Here is a 20402-nt window from a genome sequence, read left to right as displayed (position 1 = left end):
TCAGAACAATGACATTCTGGCCAGGCTCCTGCTATGGCTGTCTGGAGTTCGTTAGCAGGTGGACACCTGTGGTGTTGAGCAGACCGATGGTCTGGGAGGAGGGGAGGTGGATGTGATGGGATTATATTCTGATTTCATCACTTGCTGTATAAAAGTTTGTGCAGTTGCTCAATAAATCAGAGTTTGTTTCACCTACACTGAGCCTTGGCTAGTGACTGGGGAAACTGGGAGCTAAGGATCTTCAGGTTCCAATATCTCCTCAGCAAGGAAGAAGACAGCGGCGGACATACTCATCCTGAGTACGGGGGTCCGTCACAGCGCCATCTTGGAAGAAGAGCCCGTTAGGGCTTCTTTGATATTGTGGCTCCGAAGTTTCGTTTTGGGGGCCGCGGTTCTAATCTCATTGCGTATATTCCCATACTGAACAAATGTGTATATATAGAAAATCAATCATCACTTATGTTCATCACATGCATACATAATCCCTATATGAATAATACCCTAATAACAGCGGTCGACATGGCTGTGATCACTGGTTCTCACCAAGTCTGCCGGTATGCGCGGTTTGACGATTGGGCTGATGTTGCCGTGCTAAGATTCCCCTGAGACTCGGCGAGGAGCGGAGCAGCCTTAAGGCACGTCACCCATCCAGCGCGCCGCGCATGCGCCTATGAAACATTTATTATTACCCAATTTTTTGGTAAAAATAAAAGAGCTGGTCACGTCGGGTAAATAGACACCAAACATGTCAAGCTTTAAAATTGACCACACCGCCCTTACTCCGCAGAGTCAGAGTTAATTGTGCTACTGAGGGGGTAGACGTGGGTGGGGGAGGTAAGCACAAAGTAGCAGCTTCTGCCGACGACCTGCTGTTCATCCTTGCAAACCCTACTGTTTCCCTACCAAACCTAATGCAGGAATTTGAGAAGTATGGGGCGCTGGCTCATTAACTTCCAGAAATCCATAGCCCTAAATGTATTCATCCCTGGCTTCCTCCTCCCTGGCCTGTGGGCTGCCTTCCCATTTCGGTGGGCTACGGAGTCACTGAGATATCTGGGCACTAATATCCCAGCGGACCTTTCCCACACTTTCTGCCTGAACTTCCCTCCACTGCTCAAAGACAAGCCACCTAGGATCAAATCATCGATCCTGCGCATGCATAAACGCCACGTGAAATTGGCCTTCCCGATGTGACTAGATACCACGCTGCGTGCTATCTCACGAGCGTGATCGATTGGTGTCGTCATGGCCCACTTAAACAGTGGAGTGGACTCGAACAGTCCGTTACTGGACTTCCTCTGTCAGCACTGCCCTGGTGTAGAATTGAGATCCCAACCTTGGTGAAAAACCATCCCACCATAGGTTCCTCTTGGGCCATATGTCGCAAATTCTTTCCAGTAGAGGGTATATCCCCAGCTCCCACACCCTTGTTTCCAATTCTAGGCAACCCTAGTTTCACACCTGGAATGGAAGACCCTGGTTTTCGAGTGTTAAATGAGGTCAACATCCGTGAGGCTCAGCATTTTATCAGGAATAATGCCTGGGCAACGCTAGGGCACTTATCAGTAGAACCCTCTGGCAAAGGGTGCAGCTGTCCCATTTTCTCAGGTCATTGCCACCTGCCAGGACTTTAATCCGGCCCCTGACGGAATTTGAGGGAGAGTGCGAACCCGGCCTACCGCTCCGACACGCAGTATCTATAGTATATTCCTTGCTGGATCCCCACCCGGGGCGTAGCGTCCCACCATACTTCGACAAATGGGAAAGCGAACTGGAGCTCCGGTTCACACCAGACCAAAAAGAAAAAATGATCTACCTTGCCCACAAAACCTCCAGATGCACCAGAATCCAGGAGTGCAATTATAAAATTCTTACACGTTGGTATAGGACCCCTGCTGCCCTTCATAGAATTATGCAAGAGCCATCGCCTGAGTGCTGGCGATGCGGCCAGACCGAGGGTACCATGCTCCATATTTTTTGCCCAGAAATCCAGGGTTATTGGGAGGTGGTCAAGTCGCTGCTACCCACATTTACTGACCAGGATATTCCACTGACCCCAGCATTCTTCCTTCTGCATCACAATGCGATACCGAAACGGACATACTTGAGATCTGTATTGCCACATATGCTTAATTCGGCGAAAGCTTGCATTACGGTGCTCTGGCGGAGCCCCAGGCCCCCTACGGTAAGCATGTGGCTGAGTAAGGTTAACAAGATCTGGAGAATGGAGGATCTGACTGCGTCGTCCAAGGAAACACATGATACCTGTTGCAAAGTATGGTCTCCTATCTCCGCGTATTGAGTCAGACCCGTCTACCGACCCCCAGGTGTCCTGAGTGCTTGGGGATGGTTGACCCAATGGGAGAGAGTTCACTCATTCACTCACTGCTTTTTTCTGCATTTCTACCACTACTCTTAACTACTTGTCCCACCCTTGTCCCATGTTTGTCCTCTGTGCTCATGTTACCTCGCCCAACTGATCAACGTAGGTGCCTTACATCCAGATGTTGAGGGGTTACTAAATACCGGTTGCCTCAAGTCAGTCTCCTACTGAGTTTGGCTGCCTATCGTCACTATTCACTGTTCACTAGACCAGATCCCCTATTAAAATGCTCGCGTGGCGATATGCAGAGACGCCCAAGTATTCGTCCTGTTTCGGGCAGCACAGGTAGAGATGCACATGACACCTATTTCTGATATGATCTATGATTTTTTGTTTCTTTTTGCTACTGTTTACTGATACCTGTTACTAGCACTTCACACTGAGAGCCTCGATTGGTATTGTTTTACTGACTATGTGCAATATTTTTTGTATAGATATTCCTGTTTTACAAAAAATTAAGAATTATTTAAAAAAATTGTAAAGCAAATATGTTGCGCTCGGTCTATGTGAACCAACTACACACTAAAGTGTTAATAAACAAATCTGTGTAAAATTACAACAATCCGTGTGAAAAAATTGATGCAAGTGGATTATTTACATATGACTAGAAGGTTCAACACACAAACATAATACAAATAATAAAAATCAACACTGGAACCTTCAGAATTAGTGCCAGTGATCAACCTCATTGGTTCGGCATGTATATTTTAAACACGTGAACCTCTGGCTAGCGGTGTAGTAAAACAACACAGAAAACTAAAATTTAAATCGTGATGTTAATTCAAGCTGTGAACAAACTTTGAAAAAGAAGGAGGGGCTCTGTGGTGGCCCTCCAATACTCAAAAAAAAACGTGCAAATAAATCAAAACTCTAAAATAATAACAGCAAAGAAACTGACATTTCAAGGGGCATGTATCATTACATGCATAACCAACGAACAACACTTTAAGAAAGGGCAACTTCCTTCTCTCAGTGACACTTGATCAATCTGTCCGGCAGTCCTCCAAACATTCACTGACAATTCCCCAAGAGGGGCTCCTTGTTAAAGAGGTTGGTAAAAAGGTTGCCAGGCCACGCCCCCTTTATTTACATAGTCAGGTTGAAAAAAGACACAAGTCCATCAAGTTCAACATGTAGAGAAGAGAAAAACAAAACTTCCCAAAAACACAACCCTATGCCCACAGTTGATCCAGAGGAGGCAAAAAATGCTATAAAGCATGGGTCAATGTGCTCCATCAGGGGGGAAAAAAATCCTTCCTGATGCCATAAGGCAATGGTATATGCCCTGGATCAACAATCCTCTGGTGTTTTGTTTTTTACTTCTAAAATGTTAATATCTATTACTATCCAAACTTCTGTGAGGTGGTCCCTGGCGTCCATATGATTTTTATTATGTCCTGATACTTAAAACCATAGAATTCATAGGGGGTGTACTTACGTTTTTACACAACTGTATACAGTATTGCCCGCAGCCATACTTTCCACACTCCTCCCCTGAACATACTGTGCCCCTCTTATACCCTCTATAGTCCTCTCCTACTTATACTGTCCACTGTAATACTTTCCACACTCCTCTCCTGCACATACTGGCCATTTTTATAGCCTCTGCACTCTTTCCTTAGCACATACTGCCTATGGTTATACAATTAGCACTCCTCTCCTGCATATACTGATCCCTCTTATATCCTCTGCACGGCTTTCCTGCACATACTAGGTCCTCTCATACCTTCTACCTTCCTCTCCTGCACACACTGCACACACCCTTATCTTACCCATTCCTCCCATACAATTAGCACTCCTCTCCTGCATATACTGATCCCTCTTATATCCTCTGCACGGCTTTCCTGCACATACTAGGTCCTCTCATACCTTCTACCTTCCTCTCCTGCACACACTGCACACACCCTTATCTTACCCATTCCTCCCATGCACATACTACCTGTGGTCATACCCTCTGCACTCCTTTCCTACAAATACTGCCTTCTGTCATATTTTCTGCATTCCTCTCCTGCACATACTGTCCATCACCATACTTACCACACTCCTCTTCTGAACATACTGGCACTTCTCATATCCTCTGCATTTCTCTCTTGCACGTACCAGCTGTTATTATGCCCTTTACACTCCTTTCCTGCATAGACTGTCCTCTTTCATACCCTTGAGAGCTAGTTCACACCATAACTGTGTGTGTCTGTGCAGCTGCAGTCCTATGTGTTTTTACCACAATGTTGATGCTTTTTTTTTTAGCTTAAAATGGGCTTCCAGGTGTAGTCCAGTTTGCATGCGGTTTTGATGCATTTTGATGTGTTCTGTTGCGATCAGGTGCAGCTAAAATGACTAAAATGAGACGAGCAGTGTTTTTTCTGACTGCATCGGAACGAACTGCACTGGTGTGAACAGAGCACCACAAATCCCATTGGAAAGCATTGTGATGCGATTTTGATGCAGCTGCCAAACTGAACAGACTGTATCACAACTGCATCTGGTGTGAACTAGCCCTCACACTCCTCTCCTGCACAGACTGCCCTTTCTCATACCTCACACACACCTCTCCTACATATACTGTCCACTCTCATATGCTCCAGCACAAGAGCAGGGTTTAAAAGTGTGCAGGAGTACATAATGCACAAAGTGCAGACGTAGGAGTGCATAACACACAGAGTGCACTGGTAAAGAATGTGTAATGCACAGAATACAGGAGTGCATTACAAGTAGAGGGCTCAGGAATGCATAATGCACTTAAGTGTGTATTGCACAGACTGCAGGGCTCAGGACTGCTTAACGTACAGTGTGCCACATGCCCCAGGTGCCCGGGACTAGTAGCGCCCATTCTAATCGCCATACAAACATTACTATATTCAGACAATTCTTGTAATATCCAAAATCTATGAAGGCACAAGGCTTACTGCTTTTTGCACAAGAAACTTTTACCAGCCTCCACAAAACCCCCAATCCCCAAGGTCAGATTTTCAAAGTGCACACAAGTGGCTCTAAAATTAAATTTTTAGTTCAGCCTGCAGTCCCATCATTAGTGTCCGCAGAATAAAATAAGCCCCATACTTGGTGTCATAGTTACATATACATAGTATTTGAGGTTGAATAAAGACACATGTCCATCAAGTCCAACCTATTGTGTGTGTGTGTGTGTGTGTGTGTGTATAGGTCCCTGAGTCATCTCGTTATTAGGAGTACTTGTATATTACCGTTTCTCAGGAAATTGTCCAAAAGCTTCTTGAACGATTCCACACTATTAGCTGAAATCACTGCTTGTGGCAACGAGTTCCAGACCCTAACCGCTCGAACTGAGAAGAACCCCCTTCGCCCCTTGTGTTTGAATTTTTTTTCTACCAGTTTCAGGTGGTGGCCTCTAGTCTTTGTTACGGAATTAATCTTAAAGAGTTTGTTGCTAATGTCTCTATGACTGTAGAACATTTTGTACATGAAAATCATGTCCCCCCTTAATCTCCTTACTTCCAGCGTGAACATATTTAAACTTAGTAACCGTGTCTCATAGCTCTTGTCCTCCAAGAGTAACTGTAGATGCAGCATTGAGAAAACCATAAATGTGTAAAAAAGTTTGAGTTTTATTAACTCACAGCATAAAACATTTACTACAAACAGTAAATCAATAAAAACCCACTTAGGGATACACATACAAAAGCCATGAAAGTATTATAACCACCGTCAATTGTTATAGAAGGTCCACATTTTAAAGGTGGCAATACACCTTGAGTTTATCGTTCGATTTCTTTTGTGCCCTCATCGCACTGTCGAAATCGCACATTTTTTGTAGGATTCGAAAAAGGTTTTCCAGCCTGACCAATCAAGGAAATTCTGCCAGTTGTACAGTAATTCTGATTGTTCAATTCCCATCAACTGGCTGATTATCGTACGAAAACCCGATCGTGTTTAATTTCCGAACAATAATTGCAAGCTGTATGGGCACCTTAATAGATATATCATCTTAATACTGTACATGGAGAACAAATGGCAAAACTCTTCTCTCTAGTACCACAGTGATAGAACACATAACTGAGGGGACCAAGTTTCTCTTGTCTATCAGTGGCTGAGGGTCCCAAGTGTTCTATTGGGGATCTCTGTGGAGCTCCTGGAGCAGATGGTAAAACTGGGGCAGAATCACTAACCCCATACTCAGGGGTGTATCTACCACAAGGCAAACTAGGCATTTGCCTAGGGCGGCACTTTCCAGGGGAGCGGCAGAAAATGCTGCCCCAAACCAATTAGGTGGAAAGAGCCGGACTTACCTTTGGGAATACTGGGCACTTGTCCAGTGGGCCGAGGCTGGGCTGCACAGAATCAGGCAGTAGCGGCTGCCGAATGAGGCAAACTAGGCGGCCGCAAGGCCCTGAGAGAGGCTGCCTAATTAGAGAGCTGTCCGGTAGAGGGGAGGGTCCAGTGAGATGCAGTCTGGCTGGCTTTGTACAGGAGGTAGAGGAGAAGCAGCGGGTGGCTCGGGACTGGCCATAGCATGTGATCTGATGGCGGGATGTCCTAGAAGCCGGCTGGGGACTGCAATGTATCCTGTTGGTACTGATGGCACTTCGAGCTGCAGGTAAGAGGAGCAGCACATGCATGCAGGGAAAGGGACTCTGCACAGTCCTCCTGAGACCCGGCACAGCCCACCTTAAACCCTGCACAGCCCACCATAGACCCCGCACAGCCCACCATAGACCCCGCACAGCCCACCATAGACCCCCACACAGCCCACCATAGACCCCGCACAGCCCACCATAAATGCTGCACAGCCCACCATAGACCCCTCACAGCCCACCACAGACCCCACACAGCCCACCAGAAACTCCGCACAGCTCTCCTGAGGCCCCGTGTGTGCTGCATCTAGTGACTGACAGGTTGTGCAAAATGTCCTAAACAGGAAGGGGAGGGGCAAATTTAGATTGAGGGGGTGCCCAAGTTTAGTCTTGCCTAGGGCAGCACAAAACCAAAATACACCACTGCCCGTACCCCCAAGCAGATAAGCAATATAAGTGTATGTATGTAATAGGCCTATGGGGCTTACCCACTTGGGGAGTAGTGAGTCTGTCCCTGTTTGGTTCTGCATGGGCTAAACAAACTTTTGTGTTAAGACATGTATTCATATTACAATAAAGCCAAGCAGGTGCTGTAATGGCTGTGCTGTAGTAGCTGTGCTGTAATAACTGTTGCTAGCGGTAGGTATTGTATTAATTGCCAGTATTGTAACAGTGCTGTAATAATTGCAAGTATTGTAGCTGTGCTATAATAATAGATGCAGGTATTATAGAGGTACTGTAACAAATGTGGGGATTTTGGCAATAATATAATACATGAGGGTATTATAGCTGTATGTAATAGGTTAGGGTATTGTAGCTGTATTGTGACCAGGGTGGGAATTGTAGATGCAAGGTAATCAGTGTGGGTACTGTAGCTGTCACGGTAATACTTGTTGGTAGTATAACTGTACTGTAATTATAATAGTAGGGACTGTGCAGTCCTGTGAGGGAATGACTGCCCTCACAGCCGTAAGAAAGTGCCTCAGGAGGCCCCTTTTCACTGGTTTTAGAGAACCTGGTACCATAGTCAACAGTGTACTCTTAGGGTCATTAGAAATCACAGAACCTGTCACTCGGCGATGGACATCTAATACTTTCAGCCAAAACTCTTTAATAGGAGGACAGCTCCACCAAATGTGAGTCATATGGCCTAGGGAGGCCTGACAACGCCAGCAGGAGTCCGGAACCTGCGGATAGAACCGGTGGAGTATAGACGAGCATCTGTACCCTGTGGTCAGGATCTTCAGATTTTTCTTGTGGGCCTTACTGGAGATAGAGAGAGAATGAGAGAGAACAAAAGATTTCTCCCAGTCCACCATGCTAATGGGGAGGCCCAATTCCCGTTCACAGACCGAAGCGTACCCAGGAAGTTCCAGGGAGGGGGAGGGGGAGGAAGAGAGAAAAGAGTAAAGTAACAAGTACGGGTGGGGGGGAGAGGACCGCTAGAGAAGAGAGTGAAAGGCCGGTAGGTTCTGCTTCCAAAACCTCAAGTTGAGACACAGGAACAAAACTGTCTGTCAACCAACCACATAACATTGACAGAGAGATCCACCGTGGATTCCGAATGGCCTCCACCAAGCGCCTGTGGAAGTCTCTGGTTCACCTTCCAAAGGAGGATCTACGTAGTGCTGGAGGGAAAGCAGGGTTGTTAAAGAACAAGGTCATAGGCCCAATGTAGGATGAAATCCCACAGGTGGAAACCCACCGATCCCACAAGCGCAGAGCATGCAGAGTCCATATAGGAAAAGAAGTAGTTAGAGCTTCAGAGGCAGGGGGGATCCAGGCAAGTGCATCTGTGCATTTTTCTGCATGTTCTTACGAGCAAACAAAAATTTATTTAAATAGTAGCACGTTTTTCTACGCGTTTGTGGCTACAACCACTATCAGAACTCGCAGCAACTTCCCAGAAAATCACGCATTTACTTTTGTGCCCATTCCGGGCAAACAGTACTTGTACCTGGTCTTAAAAAAATAGTATTGGCGCATCCATAGTTATGAGGTATATGAAAGGCTACATGACACATATAGGAGAAAAGGGCGAATGTACCATGATCACCTCTCTTCAAGGAAACAGGTAAGTCCAAGTTTTTTGTTTCGGCCCCTCGTATGAACCATATACAAGGTGTATATCCAGAAGGATTCTCTACGCAGGAGCTGTTTAGCCCTTTCACCTCCTATAGGGTGCATGCGAACATCGGGTCATGGTGTTTATTATTAGTAGCAATTAGTAGCAAAGTGAACAGCAACAGGCTTATTCAGATCAATCTCCTCCCCCTTAGCAGTCTTGTTAATGGCTATGCAAATATTGCTGCAGTGCTTTTGAAAGTGACATTTTAAAGGTCGCACAGTTTTGCCTACATACATGAGTGTGCAGGGGCATTTCAGTATATATACACAAAATTCAGTGTCACAGTTGGATAAAACCATGCATCTTGTACTTGCCATTGTGCAGATGGGTAAAATGATCAGCACATATCATCGCATCACATACGTTGAACTGGTAGCATCTATAACACCCAGTCTTGTGTGAAAGTAAAAACGGTGTTTTAGCATACTTAGATCTGGGGTCCACCTGCCCAAAATGGTTACTTAGGGGGTTATTAACTGAGTAAATAACTGAGTCGAAGTGAACTGAGCCGCATGGCTATTCACTTCGGCCCTGAACGGCTGATTTCAGCCATACATCGGCAGGCTAACTTTGGTCAGCTGAACATGCTGAGCCGAAGCGAGGAAGCCGAACCTCTGGCAGTTTCCTCGCTGCCGCTTGCCCCTATTCTCAAAGGGGCCGAATAGCAGTGAGTGAATAGCCGAATGCCGCTGAGCGGCATTTGGCTCGGTTATTCTGCTCGCTACCTCCGAGGTAGCCAGTAGAATAAAGAAAAATTGAAAGAAAAGAAAGAAAATTATAAAATATTATTTAAAAAATGTTTAAAAAATAAATAAAAAAATGTAAAAGAAAGAAAAATTTAAAAAAACCTTTAGGTCTGGTAGGAATGCTCGGAGGGACTCCAATTTAAAATAAATGTGTGTGTGGTGTTCCCCCCTCAAAGTCACACCAGGCTCTTTAGGTCTGGTAGGAGTGTCCTCAGATCATTTGAGGACGCTGGGCTACATTGAATAGCCACAACTGGGCGGCGGCAGCTATGACATTATGGCTGGCTCCGCCCAATTTACATTTGCGGGGAGAACGGTTTGCTTCAGCTTCGGCTCGGCTGAGCCGTTTGCCTGCTGTACGGGCTATTGTGAATAGCCCGTACAGCAGTCCTTCGTTTCGGCTGAACCGGAGGTCTCCGACGGTCGAAGATGCTTCGGCTTAATCCTTCGGCTCCTTTATGAATAACCTTCTCAGTGTTTTGTTCTGTTTATATACATCTAATAGTCTGTCTTTCACCCTAGGTGACAAGTTCTTATTAACCTGAAGAATATTCAAATTCTTCAGTGGGGCATTTTGAATGCCTATGGAGGCTGTGGTGTAAGTCTGTAGGAAAGGAATTATGTCTGCAGTCTTACGGTCAGTGATAAGCCCATCCATTCTCTGTATGGCCCATGAAATGCAAGGTCAAATCACACTTGCCATGTAAACCCCTATGTATGAATTTCTTGTACATGTTGTGTGCAGATGTTGGTATCAAAACATGTGCATAACTCTCAAAAACTGTGAGATGGGATGGTTGTTGAGTAAGTGTGGAGGGTGTGCACATTGATAACGCAAAGTGTATTTCTATCTGTTAATTTGTTATAAATAGATGTAGATATTGTATGATTATGCACAGTAATAAGCACATCCAGAAAATCAATTTCATGCACAGACAATATCAGTTTGAACAAAATACCGGTAAATATGCTGCTCAAATGAGCAACAAATTAATTGAACGCATGTGTACAGTCGTCCCATATGATGAACGTGTCATCTATGTACCTCATCCATACCTTCATATGCGCCGCAAAGAGCGTGGATTTGTACATGTGGCATTCTTCTAAATAACATACAAACAGATTAGGGAAAGAGGACGCGGCCTGACTGCCCATAGCAGTTCCTCAAATTTGTTTGTGCACAGAATCTTCAAATGTAAACGTATTGTTTTCCAGCACAAATTCAAGACAGCATAGAATAAAGTAATTAGGGACATAATACGTTTCTCTGTGTGAGAGAAAATGATCAGCAGCTTTGAGCCCTGCAGTGACAATGCAAGGCATGCAGGTATAAAGAGAGGAAATATCCATGAATGTAAGTTTCCAATTATCATTAAAGATTTTGTGTGTCCGTAATTTCTGTAAAAAATCATCTGTGTCTTTGATATAAGCCAGTATGTTCTGTATTAGAGGTTGCAAGAAGAAATCAATAATTTGTGCCATAGGTTGATTCAACAATAAATTGTGCCAATAGAGTCAGATCCAGAAACAATAGGGTAAAACAACAGAGGACTAATACGCTTGTGAATTTTGGCAGACCATATATGACTGGGGTGCGAGCATGTTATTATGCAAAAAGTCAGCTGTTTCCTCGCTAATCCAGCCACTCATTTTGGTCATAGTGATAATGGAAAGCAACTCAGTCCCTATATTGTGCATTTTCTCACATGTGGAAGGCATGTATCGGACAATTGGGCTAACATGCCCCTTCTGTACTCCCTGTAATCCATGATTACAATCACACTTTGTCAGCCAGTTTTATAATGATGGAGGTGTCATCCTTCAGAAAAGTAAGATCAATAATATCCTCCTTGTTCATACTGGTATATTTTGAAATGTGTCAAAGTGGTCGGATGGACAAAAAGAAAGCCTTTTAGACAAGAGACAGCACTCAACCTCATTGACAGGTCTGGAGGCGAAATTGATTCCTGGGTGATCATCCTCTGTTGCTGTGCTATCGTGTCGTGATGCCCCTTGTCTTTGCGCCCTCGCCGAGGTCGTCTGCGTCCTGGAGCCCTGGAAAAGGAAAACTGGAATCCTTGGCCTGTGTAAACAGGCTCTTTGGATAACCTGTGTTGCTCTCAGAGGAAAAATTTTCAGTGGGTTGCAGGGGCGAACTGACCATTCGGGCAGTGGGGCACAACCATCAGGGGACCCATCACCGACCCCCACTGCTGCCCTTTCATGCCCGCATATAAGGAGAGTCGGCAGTGTGCTCCATCTCCTTGCTGTTTTTGGCCGCACCGCAGGCAAACTAGTAGATGCAGCTGTGAACAGAATTGTCCCCCACCTCCAGACCACCAGACACTGCCGTCGCCGCTTTAACACAGCTGCATCTACTAATTTGGCTGTGGCATGGGCGAAAAAGAGCACTGAGATAGCGGGGGAGGAGGGGGGCTTTGTTACGCTGTGTGGTGGTTGTGTACAGCCCGAGAGCAGTCCTTATCTGCCCCTGGTGAGACTCTCGTTATCTGCCCCTGGTGAGACCCTCCTTATCTGCCCCTGGTGAGACCCTCCTTATCTGCCCCTGGTGAGACCCTCCTTATCTGTCCCTGGTGATACCCTCCACATCTGGCACTGTTGAGATCCTCTGCATCTGCCGCTAGGGAGAACCTCTGCATCTGCCCTTGCTGAGATCCTCTGCATCTGCTAGTAGTGAGACCCTCCTTATCTGCCCCTGCTGAGATCCTCCACATCTGCCCTGTTGAGAGTGAAACCCTCCTTATCTGCCCTGCTGAGAACACCCACATCTGCCACTGCTGAGACCCTCTGCATCTTCCCCTGGGAGGAAGGAGGGTTGGATCTACCCATTAACACGTGTGTGTGGGTGACGTCCCACGGGATCAGACTGTGTGTGATGGCTGATCCCTGAGATGTAATTTGTGTATGTGTCATTCTAACTGCCCAGTCTGCCATACATTGGATCTGGTCTGAATTCTGCTGTGTATTGGTGCTGGTCTGAGGTCTGCCGTGTATTGGTTCTGGATTGAGATCTGCTGTGCATTGGTTCTGGATTGAGATCTGCTGTGCATTGGTTCTGGTGTGGGGACTGCCATGCATTGGTGCTGGTCTGAGGTCTGCTGTGCATTCTGCCATTTAGCTCACTTTCCAAATTGCCTATATTGGTCTAGATTTTGAAATTCTCCTACCAGTTCCCCGGCAATTCATCTTTTAGTGAATTGGCCCACTATTTTAAAAATAGTGAAGAGAAATAATTTCTTTGACACGAGAATGTTTATGCAGATGGGGCTTGTAAGTGGGTGGAGCACAAGGGGGCCCCATAATATTGTATTGCCCTTTGGCCCTATGTGTTGTGAGTCCACCCCTGGTGGGGTGGTTACTTCCTGAGGAAGACACCCCTGTGCAGCTGCATTGTTGTGGAGCACTCCTGGTTGGGTTTTTAAAGTGTCATCATGTGTTGCCAGGGATAAACACGACCCTCCTGATAGTCAAGATTGACCTGGCGAAACTTATCTCTCTTGACTTGTCTTTGTCAGCATATGATGACAGATCAGTATCAAACCTTTTTAGATCACCTGATAGTGGCTCTTTATCAGTGCATTTCTCCTGGAGGGTTACTTTGAGGGTAGCAATTTCTTTGTTCACCTGGCAGAGTTAAATCTTTTTTTCCCCAATAACAATTTGCATAAAATTCCAATTATGGGTTGCAACTTCGCACCAGCGTTCACAGAACGCACGCTTATGTCTACCAATAGTGGATTGATTGGTAATCCTGAAGCCCCTTGGCATTTTCCTTGCTCTGTAATATTCAGAGAGAGTTTAAGTATGTAATTCCAGATCAACCTTTTTCTTTCTTAAACGTTTGATTTCCTTATACAGATCAGCCGTAGTGTCTTTGCGGAAGGCTTTTGTTGTATCAGAGAGAGATAAAATTGCCTCAATCTCATCAGAATTGTATGTGCTACCGGTAGGCTGCTGTCTCTTTATATTGGATGCACAATTGTTCTCCATATGTATCAATTGTCTTTACAATCCACAGGCCCACTGGTTAGTTGCGTAGATGTCAATCCAAATTGGTATTGTACACCCTTTTTTCTGGGAGGGGATCTATTCTTGCAAGGGGTGCATGGCAAGCTAAGCCAATATCAAAGCGCAATAGGTGTCCTGCCGCACTTGTTACTGGAAACCCCTTGGAAGATGGGTGCTGAAGTGGCCACAGATGACACCACGCAGATCAGAAGAACAACATGTCTCCAGCACACCATAGAAATGTGTCCAAACTAGAGAGATGTGTCCAAACTAATATTGATGCATATTGTCACAGATAAAGCAATGTTTCGTTTGGGGGGCCACATAGGGTTCCCTTCATCAGGCTCTGTATGACGAACATGCTGTAATGTAATCCCTCTTAAATAGAAAGACACCAATTTGTGAAAAAATTCCCGCCATAATATATAAATAACCTGATAAACAATGTACATCGTATAGTATAATGTAATACAGTCACAGAACGTGCTTCTCATCCTTTCAGTTATGTCCCTGCTGTCTAATATAGTCTTACTCCTTACTTACTACACCACTAGGTAGGAACAATTGGCAAATTCGGGTTACTCACACCAATGCAGACTTCCTGGGCCTTCTACCAGTCTCTTTTGGCAGCACCAACATACTGGAAAATGAAAGCATGTGCCAAAAGACCTGAGGCTAGTTGTTATGGCTACGAACCTACACCAACACCACGTGATTGAACAGAAAAATAAAAATAAGGTCACTATTTCACTGCTTGAAAATTGTTTTTTCCTTTAGTGTGCCTGCAGTTCTTCTAAAAGCTTGCATATATGTTAGATCTGTTTGTGTGTATTTTTTTGTTAGTGTTTTCTTTTTTTGTAGGAAGTGGAACTATGTAAAACCAGCCATCAAGATAAGCTTGGCCTAACGGTTTGTTACCGCACAGATGATGAAGAAGATCTGGGAATTTATGTAGGAGAGGTATGAAGCTCTGAATTACCTTCAGCACTTCCACTTTTTGCACACCTTTACACTTCTGTGTGGTTCCTTTCTTCTTACCTTTACCATGTCACAGACCATTCATTTTAAGAGCAAACTTCCCATAAGACTATTGGTGCATTTAACGTATTTTGGGCATGTTATCTACCATTAAAAGCTTTCCTTGTGTAGACATCCAAAAGTCCTGACACGCTGCTTGATTGTGATGTCAGCAGCCCCAACAGATTCAGAGATGTCACTCAAGTGACACCTTATTCAAGGAGATCCGGTGCCCAAAATTTTCTTTGAGCAGAGTTCCGAATTGCAGTCCAGACAGAATGGTCACTCATCCGTGTCTGTACCATGGTCCGCCATTTAGGCTACATTCACACCAGCAACTACACGACAAGGCACAGCTGCTGGTGTGTGTTCCCAGGCACAATGCTGATGCATTGATCCATGCACATCACACTTTTTTTGTTAGAACTTTATTGAAATGTCACAAGTGCATAAGTTGTATAGGCAAAGGGCAATATGATGCGGTTGGACTACACCGTGGCTGGCTAAACTGAATAAAAGTACAGCATCTATCAGAGTGCCCCTTACATCAGTTGTCCCATTTAGAGTGCCCCCTTATACCAGTTGTCCCCATCACAGTGCCCCCTTATATCAGTTGTCCCCATCACAGTGCCCCCCTTACATTGATTATACCCCATAAGAGTTTCCCCTTACATTGGCTGTCCCCATCAGAGTGGCCTTTATGTTTGTACGTAAGGTAAGGGGGCACTCTGATGGCGCGAATAATGTAAGGCACTCCGATGGGGGCAACTAATAATTGTCCCCTACATTGGCTGTCCCTTTCAGGGTGCTCCCTTTCAATAATTGTGAAAGTAAGGGGGCATTTTGATGGGGACAACTAATGTAATGGGGACCTCTGATGGGGCAAATAATAATACTGCACAACAAAGTTTTTGCTTCTTGAACACTGTTGGGTGTTCCTTATAGATTTTTGGCTGCTGATCACGAAAATCACATCCAAATTTGCCCATCACATACCGTTTCATTGAAATCTTAAGTTTTGTCATGTTTTTTCTTATATTTGTGTCCAAAAATTGTAGTTTCTGTAAGAGACCTATGAACAATGTTTTGTGCAGTCTGGGCATGTCCAGGCATGAAATCAGGCCAGGTTGGAAGCTGTTCTGTGGAAGTATGCAGCTTGACACTGTCTCAGAAGGCTATAAAAGTGGCCTGCATACACAGATGCTGCTGATTGGATTAATATAGACCTTATAGTGTGTACATATTGTTTCAGAATATAGCATTGCCTCAGTAGCAACTAGTAAGTTAGATGTTAGACATTTTACAGGACGATTGGTGCCGGTCGATATGTCTCGATATGTCTCGTCAATGTCGTAACAGCCGCTATACATTCTGCTATATTTGTGGCGAGTATATGTCTGTTCATCAGAGACGCTCAATGACTGCTCTTGTGAAGAAAGCATATAATCTGAACTTCGACTGTAAAATTGGTGATCAAAACAAGGAATTGGCGCCTCACATTTGTTGTGCGACATGTGCTATCTGTTTGAGAGCTTGGCTCAGAGGCACTCGAAAGACAAATGCCGTTTGCTGTCACGATGATATGGCGAGAACAGAAAGACCATACTTCTGTTTGACTAATGTGTCTAGTTTATCTGCCAAAAACAAGAAGTCAATTGAATACCCTAATCTGCCTTCAGCAATGAGACCTGTGCCACATGACGACAGTCTTCCAATTCCGAAACCACCAGAGGAATGGTGGTTCTCTATAGGTTGAACTCGGTGGACTTGTGTCTTTTTTCAACCTGACTAACGATGTAATGGATCTTAGACGAACCAGATGCAGAAGCTGCAATTTAAGGAACTAGCAGTGACATTGATCCAGATTTTAAAACCGTGCTCCTCAGACGATCCACAACTCAAAACACAGTCAGAATTAAACGACATGGATAGATATGTGGGTCTGTCAAAAGCAAAAGCAGAATTGCTGGATTCGAGACTGCAGGAATGGTGTTTGCTGTCACCAGGCACAAACATTTCTGTTTTTCGAAGCCGCCAAGATGATATAACCAAATTCTTTGCACAAGTTGACAGTCTCTGTTTCTGTGTTGACATAGAAGGATTGCGTCTCTTTATTGATTTGTCAATGTTAAGCTTCAAAGCTGTTCTGTTAGACAATGGCAGGGTTCACCCTTCAATACCTGTTGGCTATGCAGCACACATGAAAGAAACCTACGAGAACATGGAAATGTTGCTGAAGCACACCCAGTACAGCAAGTACAACTGGTATATCTGTGGAGATGTGAAAGGTTTCACTAGGACATTGCTACAATGGAAAAACAATATCAGGGCAACTGGAATCAGTCAATGCTTGCTGACTACTGTTGGACACTGCAGCGTGATGCACTGGACATTGAATACAAAGGAAAATCAGGATCAAAGCACCTTTATTTATGTTGAACCTAATAGCGTATTAGAAACATAAACACAATTAAATATGTTATTGCCAGTTAACTGTCTATGTCTCAGAGTTCCTACGTGATGCAGCCAAACCAAAACTATATTTGTGCATACCCACCAGGTAGCTGTCACAATCAGCAAAAACTTTTCAGGAAGCGAAACTTTTCACAAAAATTGTTGTGCAGTGTAATTAGTTGTCCCCATCAGAGTGCTCCCTTTGGCTGGATTCACATCTAGCATAGCATTCTTGCGTGTTTGTGCTCCGCATTTGCCATGTTGATTTCAATGGGTTCCTAAACGTGCAACAAACGCAGGAAAAGTAGTACATGAAGCAAAATCTGTGACATGTGTTTGGTGTTTTTCTTGTTCCAGGAAGAAGGAACGCACATACTCACTGTCGCGTTTGGGGGGCCATTAACTAATAATGGCAAAACAATCGCGTTTCTCAAACGTATGTCAAAATGCAAATTTTGTTTGCGTTTTTCCGTAACACCTGAGCCGAGCCTTACACTTGTTGTCCCCTATGGGCCCTCAGAGTACCTCTTTTATATAACTTTTTGTTAATTATTCTAGGTACCTGTCCGAAGGCAAAGCAGGGAGCCAAAGCCAGGGGGTGGAGCAAGAAAGGGCAGAGAGACCCGGAGGTGGAGATGGGAGGGGAGGCAGAGCTGGCTGTGGACGGCTGCATAGGACGAAAGATACTCATTGGTTGCTAGGAATGCCGCGGTTCTAGCAACCAATGACACAGGAGGACACAGGTTCACTGGCAACCGTGGTCGAAGTTGAACAGCAGCTTGGGCCATGTCCATGTCCAATAGTATTCCCATTTACTTCTTCCCCCATCTACTACATAAAAGGTTATCTAGGGGGACGAGGGGAGGGGCAGAAGAACTGCCACCACAAACAGTAATTAGACACTCCCAGAAGAGGGGGGCTATAACATTCAAGGAGGAGAAGGCTATGCTTGGAAATGTACTAGTCAAATTTGCTAGAAAGTTCAGAGGCACATTACAAGTTAATAATTACATTGTTTATGGAAAGAAAAATACTGCAAGTAAGCATTTAAGATACTTGATTTTTCTTTGCTTTTACCTGTAATTGATGTAAGTTGGCGACAGGGTCTCTTTAACTTCCAAGCTTGTTCAAACTTTAAGTTGGCATTACACATGTATCTCTACTAGTTACTAGATTGATAAGAACAAGTTTGTAATTTTACAAAAAGCAGACACCACTGCTCTTCTGTGGAACATTAAATTATATTTTTGAAAATATTCTTTCTAACAGGTAAACCCAAACAGCATTGCTGCAAGAGATGGCCGAATTAGAGAAGGAGACAGAATTCTTCAGGTAAGTCACTGACTATAGCTAGTAGGGATGCACCAATAAAAAAAATTCCAGACCGAGTACGAGTACCGATACTTTACCTCATGTACTCGCCGATACCAATTACTGATACCTTTTTTTTTTACTGTCATGTGACATTTTTTGTAAAACAATACAGACTAATGATTTTAGGACTGTGGTGGAGTGCCAGTGCCCAGTCGCAGCTACAACTGCTGCGACCCTGGTAGTTCTACCACTGACTCCAAGCTTTAGAGGGACTGCAAATACCAGCAATACCTTTTATACAGCGATGCAGAATACCACCAGCTATAAAGGACTACAAATCTCAGCAATACATTATAAAGCAATGCAGAATAAAATTAAGCTACATACTCTGGGGTGGCAACCTGATGTCTCCAGGGTCCCAGATGGGTTGTGGAGGGCTGTGCGGGGCCTCAGGAGCTCTGTGCAGGCTCTCAGGTGGTCTGTGCTGGCTCTCGGGTAGTCTTTGCGGGCACCCGAAGGTGGTGGAGGAGAATGACGTGTGGCCAGCGCTGTCCCCAGAAGGCTGCCATGAGGTCTTCAGCAAGCACAGGACCTTATGGCAGCCGCTTGTGTTTAAAAATGTAAAGTGCCAGTATCGAGGCATTTTCGCTAGTAGTATCTGGTATCGGTGCATCCCTAAGAGCTTGTATAATAAATAGTCATGAATTCTGAGAGGGATTTTATAAGCATAATTAGATTGTCTCTCAATAAATAAGGGAATTAGCGAAAAAGGTGGCGGTATTCAACTTCCATACTTTTAAGATACCCTCTGATGTACCTTGATCGTCTCTAGAATGCTTTCTGCTTTTGGTATCACCTGCAGAGTGATGTCCTCTCAGTTGGTAGGGTTGAACAGAGTAAGAAGTTCTTGCCATCTTGATGAACATCAACCCAGAAGTCATTTGCGTAAGCAGCAAAGACCTTGATGTATAAGGTTCATCTGAGAGAATCCTCGTTCACATTCACTTGAAGATATTGCAATGGTGCTTAAAGTCTGCTTAAGAGGAATTAGTTTGTGCGGGACTTCTTTTCCATCAAGAAGATATTCACTGAAGCTACAAATTGCTTCTCTTTCATTTAGGCGAAACTTTTGTGTTAGCTTTCTTATTTCAGTTTCACCAAATGTTAGCTGCTTTCCAGGATTTTCTGGTCAATATTTAGAATCTAAAACCTTAATACATTCAGGCAAATCAGAATCATCTCCTGTAAGCACACGCTTTGCAAGAGTTTCTTTCAAACTTTCGTAGAAAGCAGATGAATAGATTGCAGGGCTGTGTTTGTAATTTTTGTGGAGCTCAATCCCTTTGAACTTAACATTCTTCAGACTTTGAAGAGAAGTGCTGTAGTATGGAACAGGATTTTCAATTCTTTCTTGGAAAAGTTCATTTGTGCTCTTTATGTCTGCTTTATACTGACCCCTTCATGACCAGGGACGTACAGTGTGCGTCACTGGCATCGGGTCTGTTTAAACAGACTCCCGGTGGCTTTTCCTGCCAGGACTCTGTTTAAACTTGTAAAGCCGACTGTAGAAGTAGAAATGATTGCGACTGTAGAAGTAGACTGTACAGTAGAAGCGATTCTGGGGGCTCAGCTGCTGCCAGATCGCTTCTACGGGCCTTTGAACGGGCCCCCCCCCCTCCCGACACCCCCGCTGTGTTTGCCAGGCTCTGTTGCCCTTCATACGGGCCCGGGACCGGCTTCTCTGGTGTAGGGGGGAAGCTGGGGAGGAGATGGGCGAACCT

The 20402-nt window shown here is 44.6% G+C and overlaps 1 protein-coding gene across 1 annotated transcript in view; it reads left to right on the top strand.

Annotated features, from left to right (window-relative positions):
- Nucleotides 1-1245: 1245 nt before the first annotated feature.
- PDZD4 (PDZ domain containing 4) overlaps nt 1246-20402 on the top strand; it is a 54213-nt gene continuing 35056 nt past the window's right edge. Inside the window, exons 1-5 of the mRNA XM_018572679.1 lie at nt 1246-1300; nt 1444-1509; nt 12096-12301; nt 14698-14796; nt 18577-18639. Of these exons, the coding sequence (XP_018428181.1) occupies nt 1246-1300; nt 1444-1509; nt 12096-12301; nt 14698-14796; nt 18577-18639 (489 nt within the window). The remainder of the gene's footprint in view (nt 1301-1443; nt 1510-12095; nt 12302-14697; nt 14797-18576; nt 18640-20402) is intronic.

This window comes from Nanorana parkeri, unplaced genomic scaffold (assembly GCF_000935625.1).
Source record: "Nanorana parkeri isolate BGI_ZX_2015 unplaced genomic scaffold, ASM93562v1 scaffold2103, whole genome shotgun sequence".
NCBI lineage: Eukaryota > Metazoa > Chordata > Amphibia > Anura > Dicroglossidae > Nanorana > Nanorana parkeri.
Note: the sequence above shows the minus strand (reverse complement) of the source record. Positions and strands in the feature narration are given on the sequence as shown.